Source organism: Sinocyclocheilus rhinocerous, unplaced genomic scaffold (assembly GCF_001515625.1).
Source record: "Sinocyclocheilus rhinocerous isolate Xijiao unplaced genomic scaffold, SAMN03320098_v1.1 scaffold9, whole genome shotgun sequence".
Classification (NCBI taxonomy): Eukaryota; Metazoa; Chordata; class Actinopteri; order Cypriniformes; family Cyprinidae; genus Sinocyclocheilus; species Sinocyclocheilus rhinocerous.
In genome coordinates, this window is record NW_015666550.1 from 472,105 (window position 1) to 497,784 (window position 25,680).

General features: G+C 39.4%; 1 protein-coding gene across 1 annotated transcript; it reads right to left on the minus strand.

Annotated features, from left to right (window-relative positions):
• Positions 1-207: 207 nt before the first annotated feature.
• LOC107732693 (peroxisome proliferator-activated receptor gamma coactivator 1-alpha-like) lies at positions 208-25,053 on the minus strand. The gene is made up of 12 exons (XM_016544105.1): positions 24,970-25,053; positions 22,757-22,921; positions 21,825-21,947; positions 20,776-21,112; positions 19,072-19,117; positions 18,810-18,883; positions 14,070-15,102; positions 12,859-12,951; positions 11,960-12,080; positions 8,337-8,458; positions 6,418-6,569; positions 208-1,229 (listed from the first exon to the last, which is right to left on the minus strand). Exons 1-12 carry the CDS (start codon positions 25,051-25,053, stop codon positions 1,126-1,128), a joined length of 2,454 nt encoding a protein of 817 aa, XP_016399591.1. The 3' UTR covers positions 208-1,125.
• Between the last annotated feature and the right edge of the window lie 627 nt (positions 25,054-25,680).

Here is a 25,680-nt window from a genome sequence, read left to right on the forward strand (position 1 = left end):
ATGGCTGCCATAAATATTTAGATTAGAATACTGAGATAGATACATAAATAAGCACGAGTAATTCTGTGTTAAAAGAGTAATTATCTCTTTGTGAAAGTGTATTATCAAACAGGAACAATAACAATGATTCGTGTGCACAGAGAAATTAAATAAAACCTCTTGATTCCTTCAAGACATAAAGGATAAAAAAATATCTTGGGGCTTATCTTTTTTTTTTTTTTTACACAATAGTGAACATAAACGATAACTTACACACTGCATGTATGTACGGAAAACACTGAGTTATTAACTTCAAAATCAGATGAAACCTCACATGGAGTTTTGAAATGAAAAAAAGAAAACCAGAAGAAAAACAGAGACAAAAATTGTTGCATACTACCCCAAAAAAAGAGCGATAAATCTCCATACGTATTTTTACAATCAAATCACGTCATCTAAACACCATGTATGTTACACATCATCGTAATGACTACAGATCAACATTCTCGATTAAGAAAAGTTCATCTTAAAAAGGCTGCATTTTACAGTGCATAGCTGTAACAAACAAAGAACGCTGATATGCACATCAAATTAAAATATTCGTTTTGTAAATAGGCGATAAATGTAGACAACGTCACCTTCCGAGAGATTTTCCCCAAACCAAACCCTTCTCAACAGTGTAACACCACATCCAAACACCAGATTAAAAAAGGAACAGAGAAAGCCCACAAAAATAAACTCCAAACAATAAAAACAGACTGAACGAGCTGCGCTTTTCGCCTCTCAAAAGTGCCGAGGGTGATGCGGCGTGTGGAGCGAACTCTGACGAAGATTCGTGTCTCTTCCAGAGCCTCACGCGGCACACGGATCTGTGTAGTCCACTAAAGTAGTGTCCGCTACTTCACTGGCTATTCCCACAGGTAAAGTCTCTCCCCAGCGTTGCAGCAGCTAGGTTCATGTAAACTTTGCTTGCAGATATACATATATATCCCTTCATATACGTAGAGCTTTTTTCATCCACATATACTCTTTCCACTTAGATAAAGTGTAAAACGTCTTGTAGTCTTGTATTCAAAAGAACAGAAACAACAGTGAGGTATTGCGAATCCCTCTCTTTGCAGCCAGCCGGTGCAGCGGTGCAGCTCATTACCTTCTCAGGCTATACTGGGCCTCTCGCAACAAGCTGTCAAAATCCATGGAGTCGTACTTGCTTTTAGTGGAGGCTGGATCAAAGTCGTCAGAATGGGAATCTGGAGGAAGAAAGTGGCACATTTGAACATCTGTGGAAATCAGGGACGCTGGCCTCATTTTAAAAGGTGCTATTGTGGGGTAGTCATGGTCTAATGGTTAGAGAGTCGGACTTGTAACCCAAAGGTTGCGGGTTCGAGTTACATGTCACGTCACTTTACTGTGTGTTACTCGTTTTGCAAGAGCTGCTTTGTATGGAAGCTTGTTCCTGCCACATGCATGACAAAACTTGCTTTGGTAATTTAATTATGAGATAAAACAAGTCAGAATTATGACGTCACGTCACGATTATGCATTATCTCATAATCTCGATTTTATGTCAGAATGTTAACTTTTTATCTCATTATTGTATTAATGTAAATTTCAACTTTCTGTCATAATTACGACTTTTTATCTCATAATTTTGACTCATCTTATCTCATTATTATGATTTAGTGCGTCAATCTTGACTTAACTCAAAATTACAATTTTGTTGTCATTTTAGCCTTCTCATAATTCTTATCTCATAATTTACTTGTCAATTTTGACTTATGTCAATTATGCATTATTATCTCATAATGTAAACTCTTTATGTCAGAATTAAATGCATTTATTATGATGCACAATGCATAATTATGATTTAGTATGTCATAATCTCAATTTATCTCATAATTTTGACATTTTGTCAGTTTAGATTATTTCAATTTTCTTTTTGTAAATTTAGAATTTTAAGTAATATTTGTATTCTTGTCTCATAATTTAGATTTTTTATGCCAGAATCTTTACTTTTTATCTCATAATTTACTTTCAGTTCTTTTTATTGCATTATGTTGACGTAGTATCTCATAATTGTTGTATGTCATAATTATGATTTACCAAAGCATGTTTTATATATGTGGCAGAAATGGGCTTCCATAGAGCTTGGACGTTGTTTGATAAATACCAACGTCACTTTACTGTGTGTTACTCGTTTTGCAAGAGCTGCTTTGTATGGAAGCCTGTTCCTGCCACATGCATGACAAAACTTGCTTTGGTAATTTAATTATGAGATAAAACAAGTCAGAATTATGACGTCACGTCACGATTATGCATTATCTCATAATCTCGATTTTATGTCAGAATGTTAACTTTTTATCTCATTATTGTATTAATGTAAATTTCAACTTTCTGTCATAATTACGACTTTTTATCTCATAATTTTGACTCATCTTATCTCATTATTATGATTTAGTGCGTCAATCTTGACTTAACTCAAAATTACAATTTTGTTGTCATTTTAGCCTTCTCATAATTCTTATCTCATAATTTACTTGTCAATTTTGACTTATGTCAATTATGCATTATTATCTCATAATGTAAACTCTTTATGTCAGAATTAAATGCATTTATTATGATGCACAATGCATAATTATGATTTAGTATGTCATAATCTCAATTTATCTCATAATTATGACATTTTGTCAGTTTCGATTATTTCAATTTTCTTTTTGTAAATTTAGACTTTTATGTAATATTTGTATTCTTGTCTCATAATTTAGACTTTTTATGCCAGAATCTTTACTTTTTATCTCATAATTTACTTTCAATTCTTTTTATTGCATTATGTTGACGTAGTATCTTATAATTGTTTTATGTCATAATTATGATTTACCAAAGCATGTTTTATATATGTGGCAGAAATGGGCTTCCATAGAGCTTGGACGTTGTTTGATAAATACCAAAAATACTTATTATTAGGTTTTAAAATGCATTAAACTGCAACTCATACATACAATGACTTAAATACACATCTTCTACTGTATGATGAGCAGGTTTTTTAAAATGCTGGATTAAAATTCATTTTGATATTTTGAGTCAAAAATGTCAGGGTGATAAAGCTGTCAAGATATTGTAAATAATAAAAAAAAAACATGATATTTATAAACAATTTATTATATTTGTAAAAATAATTTTGGTTTTATTTTGATGAAATACATGAATTCAAGCTGTAAAGAACATTTTAAAATGTAAACCTTTTAGGTATAAATGTTGTTCAATATGAAACCAACATGAGCACATCTCTTTAAAAAAAACAAAAAACTTGGCATATGTGTTTGAAACTAAAACTTTTAAAAGATTTTGTCACTGTGTCAGTATTATACAACATTATATATTTTACTCTAAAATGCAGAGGTCATCATTTAAAACCCAACAAATCAGTCTCCTTGCCCTCTGTTTCAACCTCTGCTGTAATATACCTCTCCACTGTCTTGAACCACCTAGTTTAATAATTAAACACTCAGGAGCAACTTCCCGAACATGAGAACCCAATGATCATTAAACATACAGTTTGATTCGCATCCAGGATAACAAATACGGCTGACTTATCTCTAGTGGCAGACAGCTTCACAAATGGTGCCCCACATGCACAGCGGCGCAGTCAGAGCGTGTGAGAAATGGGAATGACCGTGCCATGCAAGAGATGCCAGTCGTGATCTAATACTACGGCTAAGGGGAAAGGGTGTCTTGCCGTGCACCTTGAAAGATGAAAAATGCCCCTGCGCTCTACTTAGAACTAATGGACGGTGTCTCGGAAAACAAGGAGGAAAGAGGAAGAGAAAAGCAGAAGATTGAGAAGAAGGTTCTGAGGCCGCTGTGACGTGGCATTATTCTAGTCACTTGCCTCTTTTTCCCGCCATTCCCTCTTCATCTGAACCTATTGCTGTGTTTCAGCCTACACTCACTGTAAAACCCAGCGTATAGCGAAAGGCCTCAAGAAAATGAAGGTCAAGCCATTTATCTGCCCTGAAGCTGGGATAGATTCCCAAATACAATGACTCTGCTATATGGCCCTTAACCAAAGCTTCCGCGCTCACCTTTGGAGAGCGTATTATGTCCACAATTGGACATAAAAAAACCTTTGGCCTTACCCTGTGCTTTTGAAATGAACGCTAATGTCCTCATTATTTGAGCAGAAGTGCTCTTGTCCCTTTCCATTGACCTGCAGCACCATCAACGCCACTGAGATGGATCATCCCAACGTCCTGAGTATTACACGTCCCTGACCTCACATTTCGCAGAAGTGGAGCATTGACTAAACATTGAAGTGCATGCCATTCCCCAGCATCCCATTTTTCCTGTTATAACAGGAAGTAATAATCTCACGTTGCATGTTGCTGCATCTTCCCTTCCCTAACATGTAAAGGCGCTGCCCTCAGGATTCAATTCCTTTGCCTCCTATCTCATCCCTTCCCCCAAAAGACACTTTTCCCCTTTGGGTGGAGATGATGCCTATTACTGCCACAACCCTATCACAGGTATCATGGGTAGAAAAAAGCCCCATAACATTTTACAGAAGAATTTGTCACTCACAGATCCATCAATCAGATCTAGATTTTTACCTTGGTAATCCTGGACAGAGGGCTTGGTGCATATAAAATGAAATCATTGGCGTCTAAAAGCCTTTGGGGAAGAGGGTGATGGGATCAGTGTTAAAGGAATAAATACATCTGTTGTTTTAGTATTATTTTGTACTATTATGATAATTATTAATATTTTGAATTAACTTTTTCATTGTCGGTTTTCATTTTAATTTTAGTAATTTTATGATGTGCTTCTGTTGTTTTTATTAGATTTGTTTTCTTTTCTATTTAGCTTTATTTTTTATTTCTGTTTTAGTTTTGGTAATTTTAGTACTTCATCTTAAAATTACTCTTTTTTTAAAATAATTTTTTAAAATCTAATATTTATATTTGATCTTATTTTATTTTATTTCAGCTTTGCAATTAACCAACACACTCTAATATTTATATTTTATTTTATTAACGAAAATAGTTTTAGTTCTATTTAACAATAACGACACTGGAGACAACACAGGAAAATACTTACATTTTTGTAATTTTGTTACATTCTTTTGTTGATCTATTAGATTTTAATTAAATTTTATTACATTTTATTTTATTTTAAAATTTCTATTTAGCTTTATTTTTATTTCAGTTTTAGTTTTGGTAATTTTAGTACCTCATCTTAAACGTATTTTATTTCAGTTAGAGGCTACATATATATATATTTTTTTTTTAAGTTTAAGTTTTTCATCTAATACTTATATTTTATTTTATTTCAGCTTTGCAATTAACCAAAACAGTCTAATATTTATATTTTATTTTATTTCAGTTAACAAAAAATAGTTTTAGTTCTATTTAACAATAACAACACTGGAGACAACACAGGAAAATACTTACATTTTTGTAATTTTGTTACATTCTTTTGTTTATCTATTTTAATTTAATTTAATTTAATTTTAAGATTTCTATTTAGCTTTATTTTTATTTCAGTTTTAGTTTTGGTAATTTTAGTACCTCATCTTAAACTTATTTCATTTCAGTTAGTTGCCAAGGCTACATATTTTTTTTTTTTTTAAGTTTAAGTTTTTCATCTAATACTTATATTTTATTTTATTTCAGCTTGGCAATTAACCAAAACAGTCTAATACTTATATTTTATTTTATTTCAGCTTGGCAATTTACCAAAACAGTCTAATACTTATATTTTATTTTATTTCAGCGTGGCAATTAACCAAAACAGTCTAATATTTATATTTTATTTTATTTCAGCCTTATTTCAATTGACAAAAATAATTTTCGTTCTATTTAACAATAACAACTGTGAAGTCGGCACAGGAAAAGACACAATACAAAAAAATAGTGCACAATAAATTTGCATGTATTCCAATTCTGGTCCAGCTGCTGGATTTATCCAAAACTGCTGGTCAACCGGCATGGCTTAGAATAGGAGAGAATAGAGACTGGACTGGGGCGGATGGAGAAAAAGTTGCCTATGAATTAGTCACTTGCTGACAGAGCTCTTCCTCTTATTTCTGTTTTTTGTCTATCTCTTTCTGCAGGCTGCTCAATCTTCAGTGTCATGGTGAGGTCTTGCTGCTGTTCAACATCCCAGCAGCGGGCAGAAGGAAGCCTGTTTTGGAAGAGGAGGCTGATGGAACGTGACCTTGCTCTCCTACCCATCCTTACTGTTTTCACATCTCACATAAACCATCCAGAGCACCAAAGATTGTACATGAATAAAGCAGAAATACTATATAGAGAATTCCCACAATGCCTCAAAACTCGATCTGCTTTCCTAGCAGTTTTTCATTCTGTATTAAGGTATTGTTTTTTTATCTGTTGTGTCTCTAGACAGTTGTGTTGAAATGCAGCCAGCCTGTGTACTTACCTAAGTCTGTGTAATTCGATTTACTGTACTGCCTTTGTCCACCAAGGCAGAGCTCAAAGTGAGGCTCATTCGACCTGCGCAAGGTGTGTCCATTCTCAAGGGCAGCGAGCGCATCACAAGTGTAGCGGTAGGTGATGAAGCCAAAGTTATCCCTGGGTTGACAAATAGAAAATGTAGTGTCAGTCGAAGAGAGTACAGGAACTATGTGTGCTTCTTTCAGCTGCCATTCAAAATATATAAATGCAAAATTGGAATTAGTAAGGGCCATATTTACTAAACAGGACGAATTAGTGTGATATTGCAGTCCCATAAAAGCACAGATGGGAGTGGAAAGTTTTCCGGGTGATCTACTGATCTACTGACAATGTGCAAATTAACCCTCTGAAGCTTCTAACGTGGTGGTCAGAAATGGCAGATTTTTTTTTTCCCCCCAATGAAATGAATGTACTATATTTTAGTTTGATAATATATATATATATATATATATATATATATATTACATTTTGTATATTTAGGGGATTTCATGGTATTGAGTTATATTTATAGAATAGTTATGATCCTTTTATTACCTGTTTACCACTTTCTGAGCATAGACCTGAAAATGAAATTTCCAACTTAAACTGTTGTAAATCTTGAATTCTTTAGAGTTTGGTCTCTTTTTAAAGAATACACTTGATGGCAGATTATTGCTGAAGTGAAAAAAAGTGAAACTTAAAAAAAAAGTTATAGAAGTTTAAGTTTATTATTATTAAAAAATATATAAATTTTACATGAAATATATATTTTGCAAAATATTTTTTTACTCTAAAACTGTATACTCAATCAATGTAAACTCAGCACACCTGAAACGATGGGTGCATGGGAACAAAATCAAACAAAAAGTTGAATCAAAAATAAGTAACGAACCCGCACACTATCAATACTTGCTAATTCTTAAACTTTATTAAACGCAACGTTTCGGTCCACATTTGCCTGATGAAGGTCAGTGGACCGAAACGTTGCATTTAATAAAGTTTAAGAATTAGCAAGTATTGATAATGTGCGGGTTCGTTACTTATTTTTGACTCTAAAACTGTATGAAAATCAAAGCCATGAATCTAATCAAGTTTTGTTCCAAATTTAAGTTTGATATCTCAAAAAATGAGCTTTCAGTCAAATTTTGTTTGGGCGCAGTACCAAACGTTTCCACTAGATGAAATTCACTTCCCATTCATTTCCAAAGTGGTCAATTTTGACCATTTAATCCTTTCTAATCATGTCCATGATTTTTTTTTTTTTCTGTAAAAAATGACCGAACAGCACCAGAGGGTTAAAGAACACAGACACAGTCAGTTAATTTCCATAATGACCAACGCAATCTATAGAGCTCATGATGTAATCTACTAACTAGCAATATGGGTTCAAAAATTATTTTTGGAGCATTAAATAATAGTGTAATTACCAGTAAATTGACTAATGCAAACTGTACCAAATTACCAAAAATACAAAAATGTTGCATCTAAAAGGGAAACTCCGACAAAACCATATGCAATAAGGTCAGCCGCAAAAAAAGCTGCATCCATGCCTTTTTATCACGAATGCTTCCGTGTGCGTCTTTAGTAAATCCTGGCAGTAGTTTTTTTTTTTTTTTACGCCAAGAAAGGGTTTGCAATGGCACAAACTGATATTAAATGTAGCCCTAAATATGTGACTTCTCGCTTTCTGTTATAGCATAATTCTATTTGTATTCAAACACAAACTTGCATGTGCAATGAGAAGCAGTGAAGTCTGCTTTACTAATCACCATCCAATGGCCGCAAGTACATCATTAACTAGATTTAAACGATTCCTTTTATGCTGAAGGACAATATTGACTCCCTTTAACCACTCGACACACACACAATCCAGAAAAACACACAGAGGCAGGCCCACGGTCTTACCCGTCATGTCTCAAGTTGACTGTGCACTCCTCAATCTCACCGAAGACTTCAAAGCGGCGTTTGAGCTCAGTGCGTGTGCTGTTGGTGCGAAGACGTCCCACATACACCACTCGCCTCTCCTCCTGGTCATAAAGGGAACGAGAGAGAAGAGATTAGTCTAACATAGTGCTTCTGCTTTCTTTTTTCCCTCTTCCCCCTCTCCTTGACTTCTCTCAACCTCACCCCATGACTGTAATTAACATCCACCACTGTGGGAAAGCCAAGAACAGTCTGGAGGAAATGGCTGGAGGACTCTCCTTTATCTTTTTCACTCTGTTTTGTGTGTGTGTGTGTGTGTGTGTGTATGTGTGTGAGTGGATAAGAACAAACTAAACTGAAAGAGTCGGTCTCTCTCTTAATGTGTAAATCGGCGACTATCCATGGGATTGTTGATAATGTTTTCCATTATTTTTATTATATAGGTCATGTAAGTGAACAAAATGAAATCTAATTATTTTTATTTTATTAAATTATTTAAAATATCTAATCATTTCTATCTAAATCATATATTTGATCAGATTAAACATTATTACATACTAAAGTATATTAATTTATGAAAAATGCTGTCAACATTTCTGAGCGATGATAAAACATTGAATCAGATTTCTGAATTGAGTACCAACTCAATTTTTTTTTCTAAACATTTTTATGTTTAAGACAGATGCATCTGCTGTAGTGCACGACAAAGTTGGGCAGAACTATAATATGTAACTGAAATTTAGGAAATAAAAAGTGTGTTACAATAATTTTGATTTTCAGGATGTTGCTTATTTTACGTCGGCAGCATGGATGAATTATAGGACAATCCTAACATTGTCACTGAGCTACAGCAGTGTTATGTACAAACATTTATTTATAATAATAATAATAATTAGTTATTTTTTAATAGTTATTTTTTTCCAAATAATATAGATCAAACGCCTAAATGTAGGGCGTGCCAAGCAACACATCGCATTAAAACAGAAATCAACTGATGTGCAGCCTCAGATAAGAACAAACTAAACTGAAAGAGTCGGTCTCTCTCTTAATGTGTAAAACGTGGACTATCCATGGGATTATGCAAACAGGATGAGGGGCTCATATTATAGAGCTATGACACAATATAACTTTGGTCTCTGTTGATTTTTTAGCACATTTTAATCAACAAAAAAAAGTGGTTTTGAGCTTTATAAATGCTGCAGACGTGTTTTGGATTGAGAAACGGAGTCCAAATCTCTTATACAGTATGTGCAGAATTTCTTATACTTGCAAGTTGATAACTTTCATCAATCTTTTATCGTCTACTCTGTTTACAACTAGAGCTGTGTGATACAGCTAAAAAAAAATAATAATCTCAATATTTTTCAGTCTTGACATAAATTCAATATATATCTTGATATTTTTGTTTTTGCTTTTTCAACCAAACAGCATCATTGCCAAGCATATATAAATCAACTGATGTGCAGCCTCAGGTGTGCGTTTATCATCAATTTTAGCCACAGGCTAATATAACTTTGTTCCATTTTTCAATGAAGCACAAGCGAGAACACATAAATTGAGAAAACGTGAAGACCCCACCAGGCTGGATACATAAAAATGGAGGTATTTAATTCAGTTTGCTAATCTTGAGACAAAGCACAAGCCTCAGGCCTTATTACGTGCCGTTATTTATTCATATGCTCATGTACCTGCCATTATGTGTGACAAAATATACTTATGATCCTCAACAATAACCAGAGGTCTCTTGTAAGTCATACATAAAATTATGATACAAATCTATTGGCCCTCAACAGAGTCATAATTCACCCGTGTACATGATGTCACCATGTCACAACAGCAACAGCAACAACAAAAACAAAAACCTACAAATTAGCCAGAACACCTGGGAGGGCTGTTTCTTTTTTGCATTTCCTCTGAAGCTCCCCTCGAGCTTCCATCATGTACAATAGGAGACAAAAGTGTTTGCTGAATTGGTGGTTTTGTTGCTGACAGCTGATAAATGCGGTGAGGTTTTAAAGATGACACCCTGAGACTAGCGCTTCATATGAAGCTCTCACATCCTTTGCCCCCCCAAAACCTCTTCTGACAGCTCAGCCGCTGCTGCTGGTAATTGTCTCGCTGCCGCAGAACGTGGAGAAAAGAGAAAAAAAGGGGGGGAAAAAAACGTACGCCAGGGCGTACGCATTATTGGACGTGTGCATTTATCAGTGAACTGAGTTGGAAAGCCGTCTCATTTCACAGTCTGGTCAGGCACAGCGAAAGAGAACAAAACTGATATTTCATCTCAGAGAACTGCATTTCAAATATGTAAGTGTTCGAAATTAAACTGCTAATTTTGAGCCCAAGCATTAACATACCTTTGATTTGAGGGGGGATCTTATTTCAACTTTCCCCTTGTCTGGTCGAATGCATGTAGCCCACGGTGTGATTAATAGAATCCGGCACCGTTCAGAAACGCCACCGAGATGTTAAAAATACACAACTGGGAGATAAAGAGGAAACGCGTGTAGCCTGAATGATTCAGAGCACCGTCTTTGTATGAGTTCACTTTCTGAGCAAGAGAGAGAGAGCGCTGGGATGGCTGTGTGCTTCGAGCTTTCTGTAGGCAAACACAGTGATGGAGGCAGAGAAAGCCTGAGAGAAGGATAACGCCTGTGCTAATGTACGATTCCTGCCAGCAGGAGAGAGACCTCGACTAAAAAACACCTCCAAGCATAAATGGGTCTTCTTTAACTATGGGCATGTTTGGCCCTGTGGACTATTAGAAAATCAACAGCTTTAAAACGCACTCTCACTAGTTTGCTTTAATTGTCTACTAATAATATCCATACAGTGGACAGACATTTGAAAAAAATATATAATAAATCTGTAATTTTGTTCTGAAACATTTTCAACCCAGTGTCATTTCCATTTCTGATTAATCTCATACTGGGATGGAAATAGCAGAATATTTTTCGGATAATTTGACAAAATTACAGCTTGGAAATGCACAGTTACTAGTTATTTTATTAGTTATTTCTTTTAACTGCTGTTCAGATTATTATGTTTTAATCTAAAAAAATCAATCAATATTTTTAAATGAATATTTGGTACCACTTTAGACTAGGGGGCACTATTCACTATTAATTAGTTTCTTATTAGCATGCATATTAATAACATATTAGCTGTTGGTTAGTACTTATAAAGTACAAGTATTCTGCAAGACCATATAGATCCCTTAACTCTGCCCCATACCTAAACAAAACTACTACAACAACTACCTTACTTACTAACAATAAGCAGCAAATTATGAGTTTATCGAGGGAAAACTCTTATCTTGAATATGTGTTCCCTAATCTAAAGTGTTACCAAACATTTTTTAGATGGAAAGTCGGGGTCATAAAATCTAAACGTAAAAGGCATTTGAAAAGTATCAAAAGTAAATTATGAAAGCAGAGAAAAAGTTACCAATTAAGTTGTATATGCCCTTTCTATAACAAACCAGCGGCTCTATTTGTAGTTTAAACATGTAAGTTTTACTAAAAAACAACCCCAGGGTTATAAATGTGTCCATAATTGAAAAATCATCCAATAACTAAATAAAGTACTTAGGCGAGTGCACTTACTATTGCTTTTTGCCGTTGTCTCTCCCTCTGCTCGGCCCTCTCACATTCCCGTTTCTCATAGTCGCGTCGGTACTCTTCCCGCTTCAGATGCACATGCTGGTATTCCTCATAGCTGTCATACCTGCAGTTAAAAAAAAATAAAAAATCATATCAACTTCTGTCTAAACACAGAACTTTAAGAAATAAAAAAGAGATTATCTTTAGTATCTGAATTGTTTCTCCAAGATACTTGTTTAAGTCTCCTGCTTCTCAAATACTTTTCTGAGAAAAAAGTCTCCAGTAATAGTGTCTCCAAAAGAGTGGAAGACAAACAAACACATTAATAAGATGTCTCATTACATCGCAAAAGGTTACAGCTCCCAATGGCGGGACTCTTAAGGGAATACGGCAGAAATTTGGCAGCTGTGTCTGTCAGCACAACTTCACATGCCATTACTTTTTGCTTAGTTTGAACTTTACGTCCAAAAAGTGCAACTTTTTTTCTACAGTCATTTGCAACAGAGGCAACATGGTGTAAAAGCACAAAATGAGCGGACTAAAGCACCATCAGGGAAAAGGTGTAGCTAGGAGGTAGTGGGTCCCTAATGCAAGCTGCTCTTGCCAACGAAAGCTTTATTGTAAAAGTTTGAAAAGTTAAGGCCTTGAAATGATGTATCATCATAACTCATCATATCAATTAGACAGAGTCAGCAAGTGACTTGCTTCCTTTGCATAAGGACAGACTCTGAAAGTATTGCAGACACAGTACATTATCTTGCAGCACTTATTTAAGTCTGTCTCATGTACGGGTCTATAATATCAGCATATATGAATTTTTCTAGTGTAAGTGTCGCATGATACATACACAGTATATTAAAGAGTGACAAATGGATAAGTATTTGCCATGCGCAAGTACTTGCCTGGGTCTCCGACCAAAAATAGAATGAGCCTGGGACTGAGGGCTTCTATAAATCCTGGGAATAAAAGTGCTATTGTCCATATTGTGAGGAGACCTGGGTAGAAGCAGAAAGACAACAAAAGTCTTAGAACAATGTAAAACCAAGACTGAACACTGAACATTGTCTTTACTTCTAAAGGATCACAGTGAACTGAAATGTACGTATAACTTTAAATAAAAGGCATAAGCTAAAAAAGTGAAATTGAGGGTAAAACATGAAATATAAAATGCTGATGTGACTAAATTCAGACGTATAGGTGTATCGTTAGATGTTTGTAAACATGAACAATGACAATGTCACTTGATATTAAAAGGGGGTTTAAAATCGGAGAAATCTTCTTTATTTCGGTACAGTTTTAGTCTCCTTTATCAGTACAATCACTATGTATCTCTAAAGGAGGCACTGTAAAGATTGTCTTTCTGACATGCTATCTGGATGACCCGTTTTAAATTGTCCAGGACTTCACTCACTGGGCGTTTCTTTCATCTCGCGGGGATGGAGCGGGCAACGCTGTCGAGCAAAACAACAGTTGCTACTAAAAACAACAGAGCCCCATCAAAGAGTGCTGGAGAGAAATTAATCTAAAATTTAAGCTAAAGGGATGAAGGTCCATTGAGGAAACAATGTGAGACTTCCATAAGCCTCTCAAGTTTCTCAAGTGACACACGCTTGTCTGCACAAGAAATGACTCTGCTGGACTCTATTTGTCATCTGCGCTGTTTGCGAATGATGAGAGATGAAAAACTTCTAAATAAAACTTCAAAATGCCTCTGAAGGTGTTTCTGCAAGTTATAAAAAGTATTGCTATAATGGTGAGTGAATGTCTGAACTCAGGTTTGGAATGGTTCATTTGGTGTAACAGCAAGTGTGCAGATAAGCAATTTGCCACCTAAGACACTGTTTATCTTCCAAGCTCATTTTATCTTGTGTCTCTCAAAGCCAGCGTTTACTGTCTATTGTATGTAATTTTTCTCTAGTTGTGCAAAATCCGCCGTAACAACTTCAGTGGCCATGCTGCGAGACCCAGACTTGCGCTTCATCGCAATGACAGCCACAGAAAGATGTTTACCTTCTTTACAGGCCCTCCTGCTGAGACACGTGGATTTGTTTCCAAAAAGATCGCTAGGTAAACATGTTTCTGAGACAGGCAGAATGCTCACACCAGAACTTACCAAGAGGGAGAACGGCTGTCGGGAGACTCGGAGCGGGAGTATGGAGACCTGGAGAGGGATCTGCGTCTGTGGTGAGATGAGGAACGGGAGCGGGAGATAGAGCGTGGCCAGCGGAGGTGCTGTGGCGAGAGCTGAGTGGAAGGAGGCGAGACAGAGCTCCATGAGAATGAACTGCTGGAAGGGGAGCTGGAGGGCGACCCTTCGAGGAGCAGCTCGAGTGGAGAACCTTCCCCCAAGTAGAGCAGGCGCTCCCGGCCTACCTCCAAGTTCTCAAAGTCAGGCAGACCCGGGTGTATGTAATCATTGAGAAGACTGAGGTACCCAACCCCAGAGTCACTGTCCTCTAGAGGCCGGATGCCCCTCTGCTCTCCCACTATCCTGCTATAGAAGGCTTGTTGAGGCTTTCCAAAGTGCTTGTTGAGCTCTTCCCGAATCTCCTGGTCCCTAAGTAGTTTCCTGTCAGCAGAGTTGCCATCCATTGACGTTCTGGAGCCCGAAGTGGAGTCGTGGTCCTGTCCGTGAGCATCCATGTCCGGACAAGCCTCCTGAACTTTGGGGGAAAGGCCCTGAAGCTGCCTGGCCAGAAAGGAAGACGAAGGGGAGGTGGAAGACAACGATGATGTAGAAGTAGAGGAGGCCGGCATGTTCGAGTCTTTACATTCCACATGCCGGCCCTCCATTGGCCCAGTTACTGCTGCAGCTGTAGTGGTGCTGTCTCGTTTTGTGCTTGTAGACTGGCAATAGTCGTGATCACCAAAGACGCGGGGCATGGGCCGCTTGCTCTGACGCTCCTCCAAGCCCCCTAGGTGCATTGTGGAGGATGCCTTGCTCAACTGGGCATAGAGCTCAGTCTGCTCTGGGCCCTTCCGAATATAGCCACTGTTTGGCTGAGGGCAAGAGCCCCCATTGCTCAGCCTGGGCCTTTTGCTTGTCAGGGCCGAGGGAGAGCATGAAGACAGCTTGTTTTTGAGTGATACTTTGAAAGGGTTCTCTTGACTGGCTTTGTGAGGAGGCGTGGTAGGTGGTGTCAGACCTGGAGGGAAGAAGAGACAAAAGATTTACCAAACAAGATCCTTCTCGTTCCTTAACAGTGCTTGGTCTGTCTCTAAGTGATTGAACAAGCAAGCACTTGAGCCTGATTAAAATATTCCCTTTCATTTAGACCTAATCCTTATCCGCATTTTATTGCAACCCTGACAGATTAATGTGACCTCAGATTGCACCGTGATACAGACAGAGCTACTCAATTAAACTTCCTCCAGACCGTAAACAATCCTAATTCATTAGAAAGTAAACAGTCAGATCTTAAAATGACACAGGTGCTTTCGACAAATGCATCAATGCCATACTCCTGGGACTACGATGAATGCACAGAGATGCGGGAGCTGTTATCATTCTCTTCATCTTTGCCACCTTTTCTTCTCATGAACCCCCAGCCGTCTTGACAGATTTATGTGCCAACAGATGGCATTTATATGGGAAGTCTTGAGATGTTCTGCTTTATGGCATGGCTAATGCACTTGCACTAACAACCGGAGGTAGTTCTTCTTTATTTTCCTCTACTTCTCCCTCTCTCTTTCTATTTCATCATCTCTCTGATTTCTGTTTTCCTGATCCAAACACACATTACGACAGTAACCTGTCTATACATTCATTTTCGGAATATTTTTCAGGACCACATCCTTTTACGACCACATCCTGAAACTGATATTTCAAACAAAATACCCACTAGTTAAAGGAATGTCCCTTTTACTGAATATCTCTTATTCTTTCTTCATCTGTCTACGTAAATCACTAAATGTAAAGCACAAGTCTGATTCGGCATACAAAACAACAGTGGCCATGACTAAATTTATCATTATGCCAATGCAATGAGCTGTGAAAAGAAAGCATGCACTGCCAAAGGAACTTCTGCTGCACCAATCAAACACCATCTGGGCATACAATGTACGCAGGGTCATAAACCAAGGACCATTATCGCCTTTAAATTACATTACACAAATTACATTACATAGCATTACATAAATATGCACTGTTCAGTTAAAGGCAGCCATGATGAATGTGCACAGATACAAACACTAATCATATACCGGTGGGTTCTCTCGTCTGTTTCTGGAAGTGTGTGAATTACGCAGGGACCTCTGAACGAATTATTACTTCAAGCTTACAGAACTGATCCCCGTGGTAATCTTAAAATGCCATGCAAGGAGCGTAACACAGACTGACCTGGGTGTTATATGATACCATAATTAAAGGAACCCCCGCTCAAGTTAATCTATTAGAGAGATGGGGATTAGGGAACGGTATTAAATCTGGCACTTTCATAGCGCTGGCTATTCCGCAGGTGTCAAGATGCTTTGCTCTGCAGTGAAACGCCTGGGCATTTTCTAATTCAACAGCACCGTAAAAGTGGCTTCTCGCACTGCTGTCATGATGGCACAAACCCCAGCGGAAATTTATTGTATGACTTCAGAGTCCCATCTGGCTTTACAGTGACTTGTAATCAGTTAATCTGGTGTGATCGTCAGTAAAGACATATGAGTATGAAGGGCTTAAGGTAGTCTATAGGACAGCGGACACATTATAGGAGAATGTAATCTAATGCTCATCAGAGAGTTTCAACAAAGCACTTTCCCTCAGCACTCAATTGCAAATCTGAAAAGAGGGTCTCTGCAACAAAAAATTGTGTAGCTTTCTTGGGTTTTGCATTAAACAGTGCTGGATTTTGCCTCAGGTTAGTAGGCACAAGCTCATGCATTAAATACAGAGATAAATGAACCCTTTAGCCTTGCATAAGAGGCTGTAAAGGTGACATCACATGACTCTGAAATCTTGACGCTAACACACATCTTTAATAAAGGGAATCAAGAACTCGAATAGCCAGTAAAAGTAATACAATTCCTCAAAATGTGTAGCTTCACTAAACAGCTATGACATAATCCACATTTGAGCAAAAACACCAAACACAGAGTTACATTGTACCCTCAGGCTAAGTCAAATCTGTACACTGAGGGCCATTACCTTGCAGTAAGTGAATACCAAATGGCCCATTCACCAAGACACATTGTGAGAGGGAAAGGGCAGCCATTTTGTTTTTATTGACCTGGAATGATTAATCTCAGCATGGGGGATACAGAAATAATTACCTGCATGATTTATGCTGAGAGAAAGAAAGTGAGAAAGGGGAGAACTGCTGAAGAGTTGTGTTTTAGCCCCAGCTGCAATACACTTCATGTGAGTTTAATTACTTTTGCTATGGGCAGAATATGCCCAAAACTCATTAAGGAAACCCTCCACCAGTCTGACCCCTTTCCAGTGCATCCTGGACTTTCAATCTCCACTGTTTCCGTGGTCTGGCGAACCCACCGAATTACCTTCCATCACAGATTGGTTGCAACACAGCGAGGAGGTCTGGGACTGGGCACATACTCACCTACTTCATGCCGTAAGGCGTCAAGAACAACAAGCTAACCGACATCGACGTCCCAGTCCCGAGTACACCCCAGGCCAATGGGTTTGGCTTTCAACCAGAGATCTACGCCTCCGACTTCCATGTAAAAAGCTCAGTCCCAGGTATGTTGGTCCCTTCAAAATTTCTAGACAAATATCTCCAGTATCATTTCGTTTGGAACTGCCCTCTAATTACCGCATTTCTCCCACATTCCATGTATCACTTCTGAAACCCGCTGGTGGTCCGAGAGGAGAGACGGAGGAGGGGGCCAGACCGCAGACCCCCCTGCCTTTCCTGGTTGATGGCGAGGAGGCGTATCGAGTGCACGAGTTGCTAAACTCCAGACGCCGGGGCGGTACCCTCCAGTATATGGTCGATTGGGAGGGGTTCGGTCTGGAGGAGCGATCTTGGGTCAACGCTGGAGATATCCTGGACCCCACACTCACTGAGGAGTTCCACAGAACGCATCCGGAGATACCGGCCCCCCGACCCCGTGGGAGACCCCGGCGTCGATATATATATATATATATCAGGGGCATTTCCTCTGAGGAGGCAAGGGAGGCAGTGTCTCCTCTCCTCAAAAGTGGATGAGAAAATAATCGATATTACAAAAATAAAGCAACGCAAATATGACTAAATATGACATTAAAGGCAGAGTAAGTGATTTTTCAAAAACACTTTAGAAAACTGATTCGGGCCGAATCGCAAAACAAACTTGTAGCCAATCAGCAATAAGGGGCGTGTCTACTCGTGATGTGGAGGAGAGCGCGTTCAGTGCATGGGACGGACATTAGCCGAGCCGAGCGACAGAAAGAAAGATCCAGATAATATCGGCAAAACCAAGTTGCTTGGTAAAACCAATTAAAACATTAATAATGCCACAACTATTTATCTCTGATGTATTGAAGCAGCCAGTTGCCCAGTCAAAAAGCATTAGAGTCTAAATGAGAAAGAGAGAATATTAACTCTTCAAAGGGGCAGATTGAAACTTTCCAATAAATCAGCCAAAGAATGAAAAAAGTCATCAATGAAGGACTGTGTAAATGTGACCATGTTCCATCAGTTCACCTTGAACCTTTTGCTTTAATTAAACTATCAAAGTAGGCTTGTAGAAATGTTATCTTTACTAGTTAATGATAAAAACAAACAAAAAAAACAAAAAAACCTGCAAGATTAACTACCAGACAAACGGAGGAAAGGGGGAGCTTTTGTGCCATTCATCTGTCTGTTTTAAGTACAATTTTCATTTTCTTTTTTTTGGTTACGAGATAAACCCTGTGTTTGTTTACCTGGGGTTCCACAGATCTCCACAGTCAATGTGCGTTCAGTGGTTTTGTTCTCAAACGGAGATCCCTTGTGGTCACTGTAACACACACACAAAAAAATAAAAATAAGAACAAGAACAGGGATGGAGTGCTGAAAGTGTTTGTGTGAGCTTACAAATGGAAATGAAATTAACAAAATGCCTCATCATTGGTGTTTTTTTGTTGTTTTATTTTAGTTCAGATTTTGTCTGCTCTACAAAAGTTGTGTAAAAACTCTCTCACTTACTTTGGAGACTCTGGGGTCAAAGGAAGTGGCAAGATGGTTGGTTTGGCTGCAGAACACAAAGGAGCATGGGTAATTAATTTACTAGTTCACACTGTGCCCAAGATATTTCAGGTCCACATCTACAACTAAATATCTTAGACTCAATCAGTGACAGTAATGATCCAACCCAGCAAATCCAACCCTGCACTGAAAGGCTAGATGACTCTCCAGCCAGACAGAAATTTTGGGTAAAACCAATAGTTGGACTAACTTGACCCCATAGATTTGTCTTTATCTGACTGCATACTTTGTGAGGCAGGATGAAGTGATGGCATGTGTTCAGTTTCCCAGCCCATCATACAAGGTCCACCACATTCCAACAGTAAGAATGAGTAGAAAATGTAAAACAGACTATGACATGAAAAAGAACGGAACAAATGTTTCATACTACTAAAATTAACTCTAACAAGAATATATTTTGCATGCAATTGAAACCAAAGCAGAGGAAGAAAGAAGAGTCAAGGAAGCGTGTGCAGTTGCCTGAGGCTGCGACCGTCTACAACTGCAGCTAGGGAGTATCTCTCAGTTAGACAGCTATATTATGGCAGCCTGAGAAAGAAGCTTTTCAGCACAGATCTGAGTTTGAAATTGGGCGACGTGATAGTTCAAAGTGTTGCAGGTGTTCCCCGTCTTTCATTTATAATTAATCTACAGACAAAGGTTTGTGCCAATTCAGAGGTTTACGTCTTGAAACTGCATCAGTGTTTGCTCCCAAGTAAATGTTAGGTTTGTGTTAGCGCTGTGGTTAGTGTGTGGTCAAACTGGGAAGCAGTTAAAGGAGGAGAGGCAAAGGAGGAAGGGCAGGGATGCAGCAATGATTACCTAACATTGGTGGGACTTGGTCATCAAGGTGCCTGCGGAGTGCCTGTTTTTGTGAGTCGGAGGGCGTGTGCTCTGGAACTAAAGAGTCTGGGAACAATGGGCTTGGCAGGCCCTGTGAGAATGACATGGGGCTGCCTATGACATCATCAAAAACATCCTCCCCAGCTTGGCCCACCAGATCATGCAAGCTGTCTCCTGTCACCTGTTCTGGCATGCTTAACCAGCTCTCTAGGTCTAATTTAAGCTCTGCTGAACACTCAAGATCGTTCTGGTCAGCCACACTAAATGCCTGCTCATGTAAGCTAGGTGCCTTTCTAGGGTGCTCACGACTAGCTTGCTCTAAGTTTCCGTGGCACTCTTGGACTCTAGAAGCGGTGTCAGGTAGGTCTCGCCTTTTATTCTGGGGGACACTGGGCAACTGCAGGTGAGCCCGGTAACGGGCCGGCCTGGGTCTGGGCCTGGAGGTGAGCAGCTGACTGAGCATGGGGTGCTCTAGCTCTTGCCTCCTTTTGCTAATGGTCACCGTGACGTGCCTATTAGCACAGCCAGCCTCAGCCAAGCCGCCCGCCTCAAGGCAATGACCACAGCTGCCTGCATGACCCGTCTCTCTAGGCGGGAGAGAGTAAGAGTGCATATACCTAATAAAGCGGGCAGCGGCCAAGCTGCCTGGGTCAACACCTGACTGCAGGCCTGGCGGCCTCCCCTCTTCGCCGGAGCAGGCATGGTCACAGCCGCCTCCGTGGGACAGCGCAATGGGGGCGGAGTGCTCCCCTTGAGTACACCGCCGCCACTTCCCCGCCCCCTCACCAGCCACACTGCACGTGCCGGCTGCCTGGCTCTCACCTCGCTGGGCCTGCACTGCCAGCTGCTGCTGCTGCTGCTGTGATGATGGGGAGGCAGAGGACGTCTTCTTTTTGGAGGCGGTGGAAGAGGAGCAGGACGACAGGGAGGAGAAAGAGGAGGTGGACGAGGACGATGGAGAGGAAGAAGATGAGCAGAAGGACGTGCAAGCCCCTCCCCTGTCCTTGCCGCAACCTGTCCAGGTGCTCTTGGCTTCCCTGGCTTTGGTCTGGAAGGCCTCGTCGCTAGAGGTGAGGTACTTGAGCAGCTCAGTGCAAGGGCGTCTCACAGACCGGTTGGGACAGGCCCCTCGTGGTTTGCTGTTCCAGGGGTTTTCTGTCTAAAGAACAGAAATCAGAGAGAGAAAGGGGGCAGAATGAGCATGGGATGTAACAGGGGACACTGGTAACATAGGGAGATTAGAACAGGGAGTAAGCGCAGAGGTGGTTTAGTCTCCCAAAAGGCAACGTGAGTGTGCTTTGCCCATCATCTTAATTACAAGGTCTTGGAACAGCTCCAGGAAGATCTGCACGAAGGCAGCAGGAGGAGACGGCGGTGTCCTCTGGGACCCTGCCATGTGCAGAGCTCCAGAAACAGAGGAGTCAAAGTCATTATGGAAAATTAACTCATCAAAGAGAGTTGCGCATGTGCGTGAGCATGTTTGTGTGGAGGGGAGAGAATTATGCATGATGTTCACCTCAAATAACTACTCATTTTTCTTCTAGTTTACAACATGACTGGGCCTGTGGCAATAAATCATTGTTTTTGTGACAATGAGACCAACAATGCTAATTCTATCAAGACATCTTAGCGTTTTCTTTTTTCATGGAAATGAGAAGGTGCCATTCAGAAGTCCTGAACTTCATCAAGGGTAACGTAACTTTAGATGAGACAGCCACAACACCTCCATCACACACACAACTTAATCATGCTTTAGCTCCCTGGAGGGAGCAGACTATTTGTATAATTTATCAGAAAGGAAAAATTACATGGAACTAGCAGATGAGCTCACACACCAGGACTTTGATGCAAGAATTGCAGCGAGCAGCTACCTTGGCAACAGCAGGTGTTGGTCTGATCCGTTGGTTGCTGGCTGCATGGTTCTGTGCCTTGCCACCTGGGTATTGATTATAGCTGTGCTGGGAGTTAGCAGGTGCCAGGAGAAGCTTCTTCAGCTACAAACAGAGCAGAGAAACAGATCACAGGGATTACAGCTATGAATTTAAAACAAAATGCAAAGATCTCCAAACAACACTTACATTTACATTGCATTTATGCATTTGGCAGATGCTTTATTCAAAGTGACTTACATTGCATCCACGGTATACAGTTTATCAGTTCATGCATTTTCTGGGAATCAAACCCATGACCTTGGCAGGCTATGAATCAGATATATCAGACTATTAGTGTGGCAGCATGTCAAGCAGATAAGGTGCAATGCTTTTTCTGTGATGCTCAGAATGTTACTGAATTTATGGAGCCCGGTGTGAACATTAAAGTGCTAATGTTCATAAAATAAATGCAAGGTGGATTTCAATTTGTTTGCTGTTTACTGCTAGTTTATTAAAGAAAATGCAAATTAAAATAGTCTACTTGATTAAAACGAATTATTTCAGCATATTTCCCATTGCTTCAGCTTGACAGTGTTGTGCATGTTCCTTTCTGCAGTACTGAACAATGCAATTAACACCTCGGGAACACTGATCTATTTAGATTTGCTGTTTCAAGAGCACCGTGGCTATGTTTTGTGCGCAGACATCAATAAGAGATTGCCAGAGCTGCTGTCTGGCGAGTATGTACCAATTTTTGGTGATAGGCCTGCAGCATCCCCTTATCTGGTGTTAGTGAAGACCAGACAGAGGGAGCAAAGTGAAACACAGTGGGACCGAGAAAGAGCGAGGGAAGGAAACAGAATGAGAGGGCCATACTTCATGGTGAAATAGGATTAGGCACAAGGGACGCACGGACGGGGAGGGTCTCTTACCAGGGAAGGCTCATCTGGCTCTGGGGTGCGTGGCGAGCCGTCTGGGGTGGAAGGACAGCTCTGATCACTGGCATTGGTCACGTCCCCATCTGCCAGGGCCTCGAACGAAGGCAACCCGTCTTCGTCCACTGGGATACTGTCCAGGGTTTCTGTGAGCTGTTCTGCCTAAGCCATTGTATTCCTGAAATATAACTTATGCCACTGATAACAGGTAGCATGGTCCTTTTCTTTTACTCCATCTTTGCGGCTGGAAAAAAATCGGTCCGATATCATTTGAGGATCTAGGCCACAGGTAACGAATGAATATAAAAAAGAGCAAAATGTGAGTTTCGTATTTTGATCGTGTCTGTGGCCTTGCATCTTCACCGTGACAGAGAGGGAAAACTCTGCAGTAATAAAACCTAGAAAGTCAATTACTCAGAGTGCATTTTACAACCGAAGTCTTGCACCATCGCAAAGAAGACATTAAATGGCCTAGAATGAGTGGGAAAAGGTTAAAGTGAAGATTGATGTATTTTTCTTTCTCTTTTTGTTCTCTCTGAAACCAAAACAGAGTTTGTTTTCATCTGACAGGAAAAAAAAATAGATTAAGATTAATTGTTCACAGCTCTAAAATGGTTTTGCTCCATTCATTATTTGACTATAATTTTACTTCTTCGAGCTGTGAAGCAAGCAAAGTTTGTACACAATTCAGAATTTAATTAAGAATGCCTTTTACATTTCAATTCAACTCGTGAATTTGAATAGAGATAGTAAATAAGATGCAGAATTGCAATTAAGATAAACTGTAAATTTTAACTTGAAAAGCAAGTTGGTTGCATGCTAGTTGGACAAAGCCAAAGCCTCATTTGATAGTTTTGAAAAAAGTTTAAAAAACATGAATGTTTATAGGACTTATGGAACAACAGAATGATAGGTCTCTTTACTTCTCATTTTAGGTGGCTTCTCATTAGTATATTGTCTCTCATTAGTATATTCTGCACTGTGCAGTCTGTGCCTGGTGTTGTGGGTGGGAAGAGAGAGAATACATGTCAACAAATACATTTTGAACAAATCCAGAACTCCAATAAAGACAATAAAAGACATCATAAATATTAGAAGTCACACATAATATTGTTCTCTCACATTAACAAAAACATTCCACTGTAAGCCTTCCTCAATAAGCCTAACCAGATCTTGTCACAGTATACGTACATGGCACAGCAGTCATATGTCATACTCAAAAATAGGATTCTGCCAGTGGAATCACCAGAACTATTTCAAACCTCATTTCCCCCGCAAATGATCCTGCAAGCTGGGCACCGAGGCATGCCTGCTCCAGAGGCAATGATCACGGAGAGACAGAGTATGGCAAAGATTAACTTTTCATAACCCGCACCAACATTACCACCCCCCTGACTCTGTCTGGACCAGAAGCTTGAATAGGCAGTAATCAAACTAATCAGCAAACAAGTACAAGTCAGTTTGTATGCAAACAACCAGAATAATACATAGTTAAGAGGGAAATTAAAATATAATACTGATAAATTAATATGTGCTTGCAAGTGCCCACAAAAAACAAAAACAAAAAACTATTTCTACCTAGAAATAATTGCTCTCTTGCACAAAGTGAAAGAGCCGAAAGTGAAAAATAAAAGGCTAGCAACAAACTGACATGATCTAAATGGATGCACTGAACATAAAGAGAGAAAGAGGAGTTTGCATGCTGTTTTTTAGCTGTGGCGCAACAGATGGTCCACAGCTCTCTTTCTAATGCAATTAGAATAAACTTAGTTTTCGGTGCTCAGACATATTGACGCACTGCTTATTTTAGAAACTCACCCAATAATGCTGACACTAGGGTGCTCGGATTCCTAAAGAGCTGGAGTCTAAATATTTTAATTCAGCGGAGAAAAGAAAAACTCACTTCATTATTCCTTTCTGAAACGTGCATGCAAACAGAACTTCGCTTAAGTCTGAGGTGGCAAATCTGCAGAGGTAGGCAAACTTTTGTGAGAATAAACATATTCAGGATGGTGATCATGCTATGATGTGCTAGACAATACAAGCAAGCAGGAAGAGGGGGATGAAAGGAAAAAGAGTCCAATGCAGCAGGAACTGCCATGTATGTGGAAACAAGAAAACATGGACATATAAAGTTGGTATTTAAGCGTGTAAAGTCACCCTTTTCTCTCGTTAAAAGTGCTTTGTTACCCTCCAGATCCCCCTCTGACCTTTCGGCTGCTGGCAGGCTTATGAGCAGCACACCGGCGGGGCGGCCCATCATTTGTCACCCTGATTTCAGCAGCAGGACACATCATCACTGGCACTGCACCAAACACGCAGAGGAGCGACAACAAAGGAGAAAGACAAAACTACAGTACTCTTTCTATAATAAAGCATGTGTTAACTGCACAAGGGTCAGTTGTGTCTGTATGAAGACAGAGGGCAAAAAAGTGCTTACAGACTGCATGACTGCATGCATGTACGTTTTATCGCAAACACCTGCTCTCGGACAAGTATCCATGAGGAACGAGTGAGGTTACAGACTCCAATATCAAAAAATGTACGGTAATTGAAACCACCAAATGTGTGTGGAAATGCAGTCAATTTGATTCGGCTGCAAAAGGTCATGCTATTCAATTTACACTCAATGCTGAGTACAGTAGCCAGCAAAACACCTGAAAGCAAATGATCTTATCAGAACCTACAGCATTGCTCAAACCCCACTGGATAAAAGCTATTTGCTGATTACTAAATAAATGCATTATCTTTTACCTTGACTTCAATCTCCAGTAGGTGAGGGAAGATCTATCTGACCTTGGCTTTGTGAGACGATTATTCCCATTATGCTTCAAATTCCCATTATGCTTTTTTTCTTCTCCTTTTTCAGTCTTTTTTGTATATATATATATATATATATACAGTATATATATACGAGTGTG

What these genes read in the sequence shown, in the direction of transcription:
- LOC107732693 (XM_016544105.1), bottom strand. Translation starts at nt 25,053, where the DNA reads ATGTGTCCTGCTGCTGAAATCAGGGTGACAAATGATGGGCCGCCCCGC. An exon ending in AGCCAGATGAGCCTTCCCTG is followed by an intron (nt 21,948 to 22,756) that starts GTAAGAGACCCT and finishes CTCTGTTTGTAG; the next exon opens with CTGAAGAAGCTTCTCCTGGC. An exon ending in GACAGCCGTTCTCCCTCTTG is followed by an intron (nt 12,952 to 14,069) that starts GTAAGTTCTGGT and finishes GCTTCTACCCAG; the next exon opens with GTCTCCTCACAATATGGACA.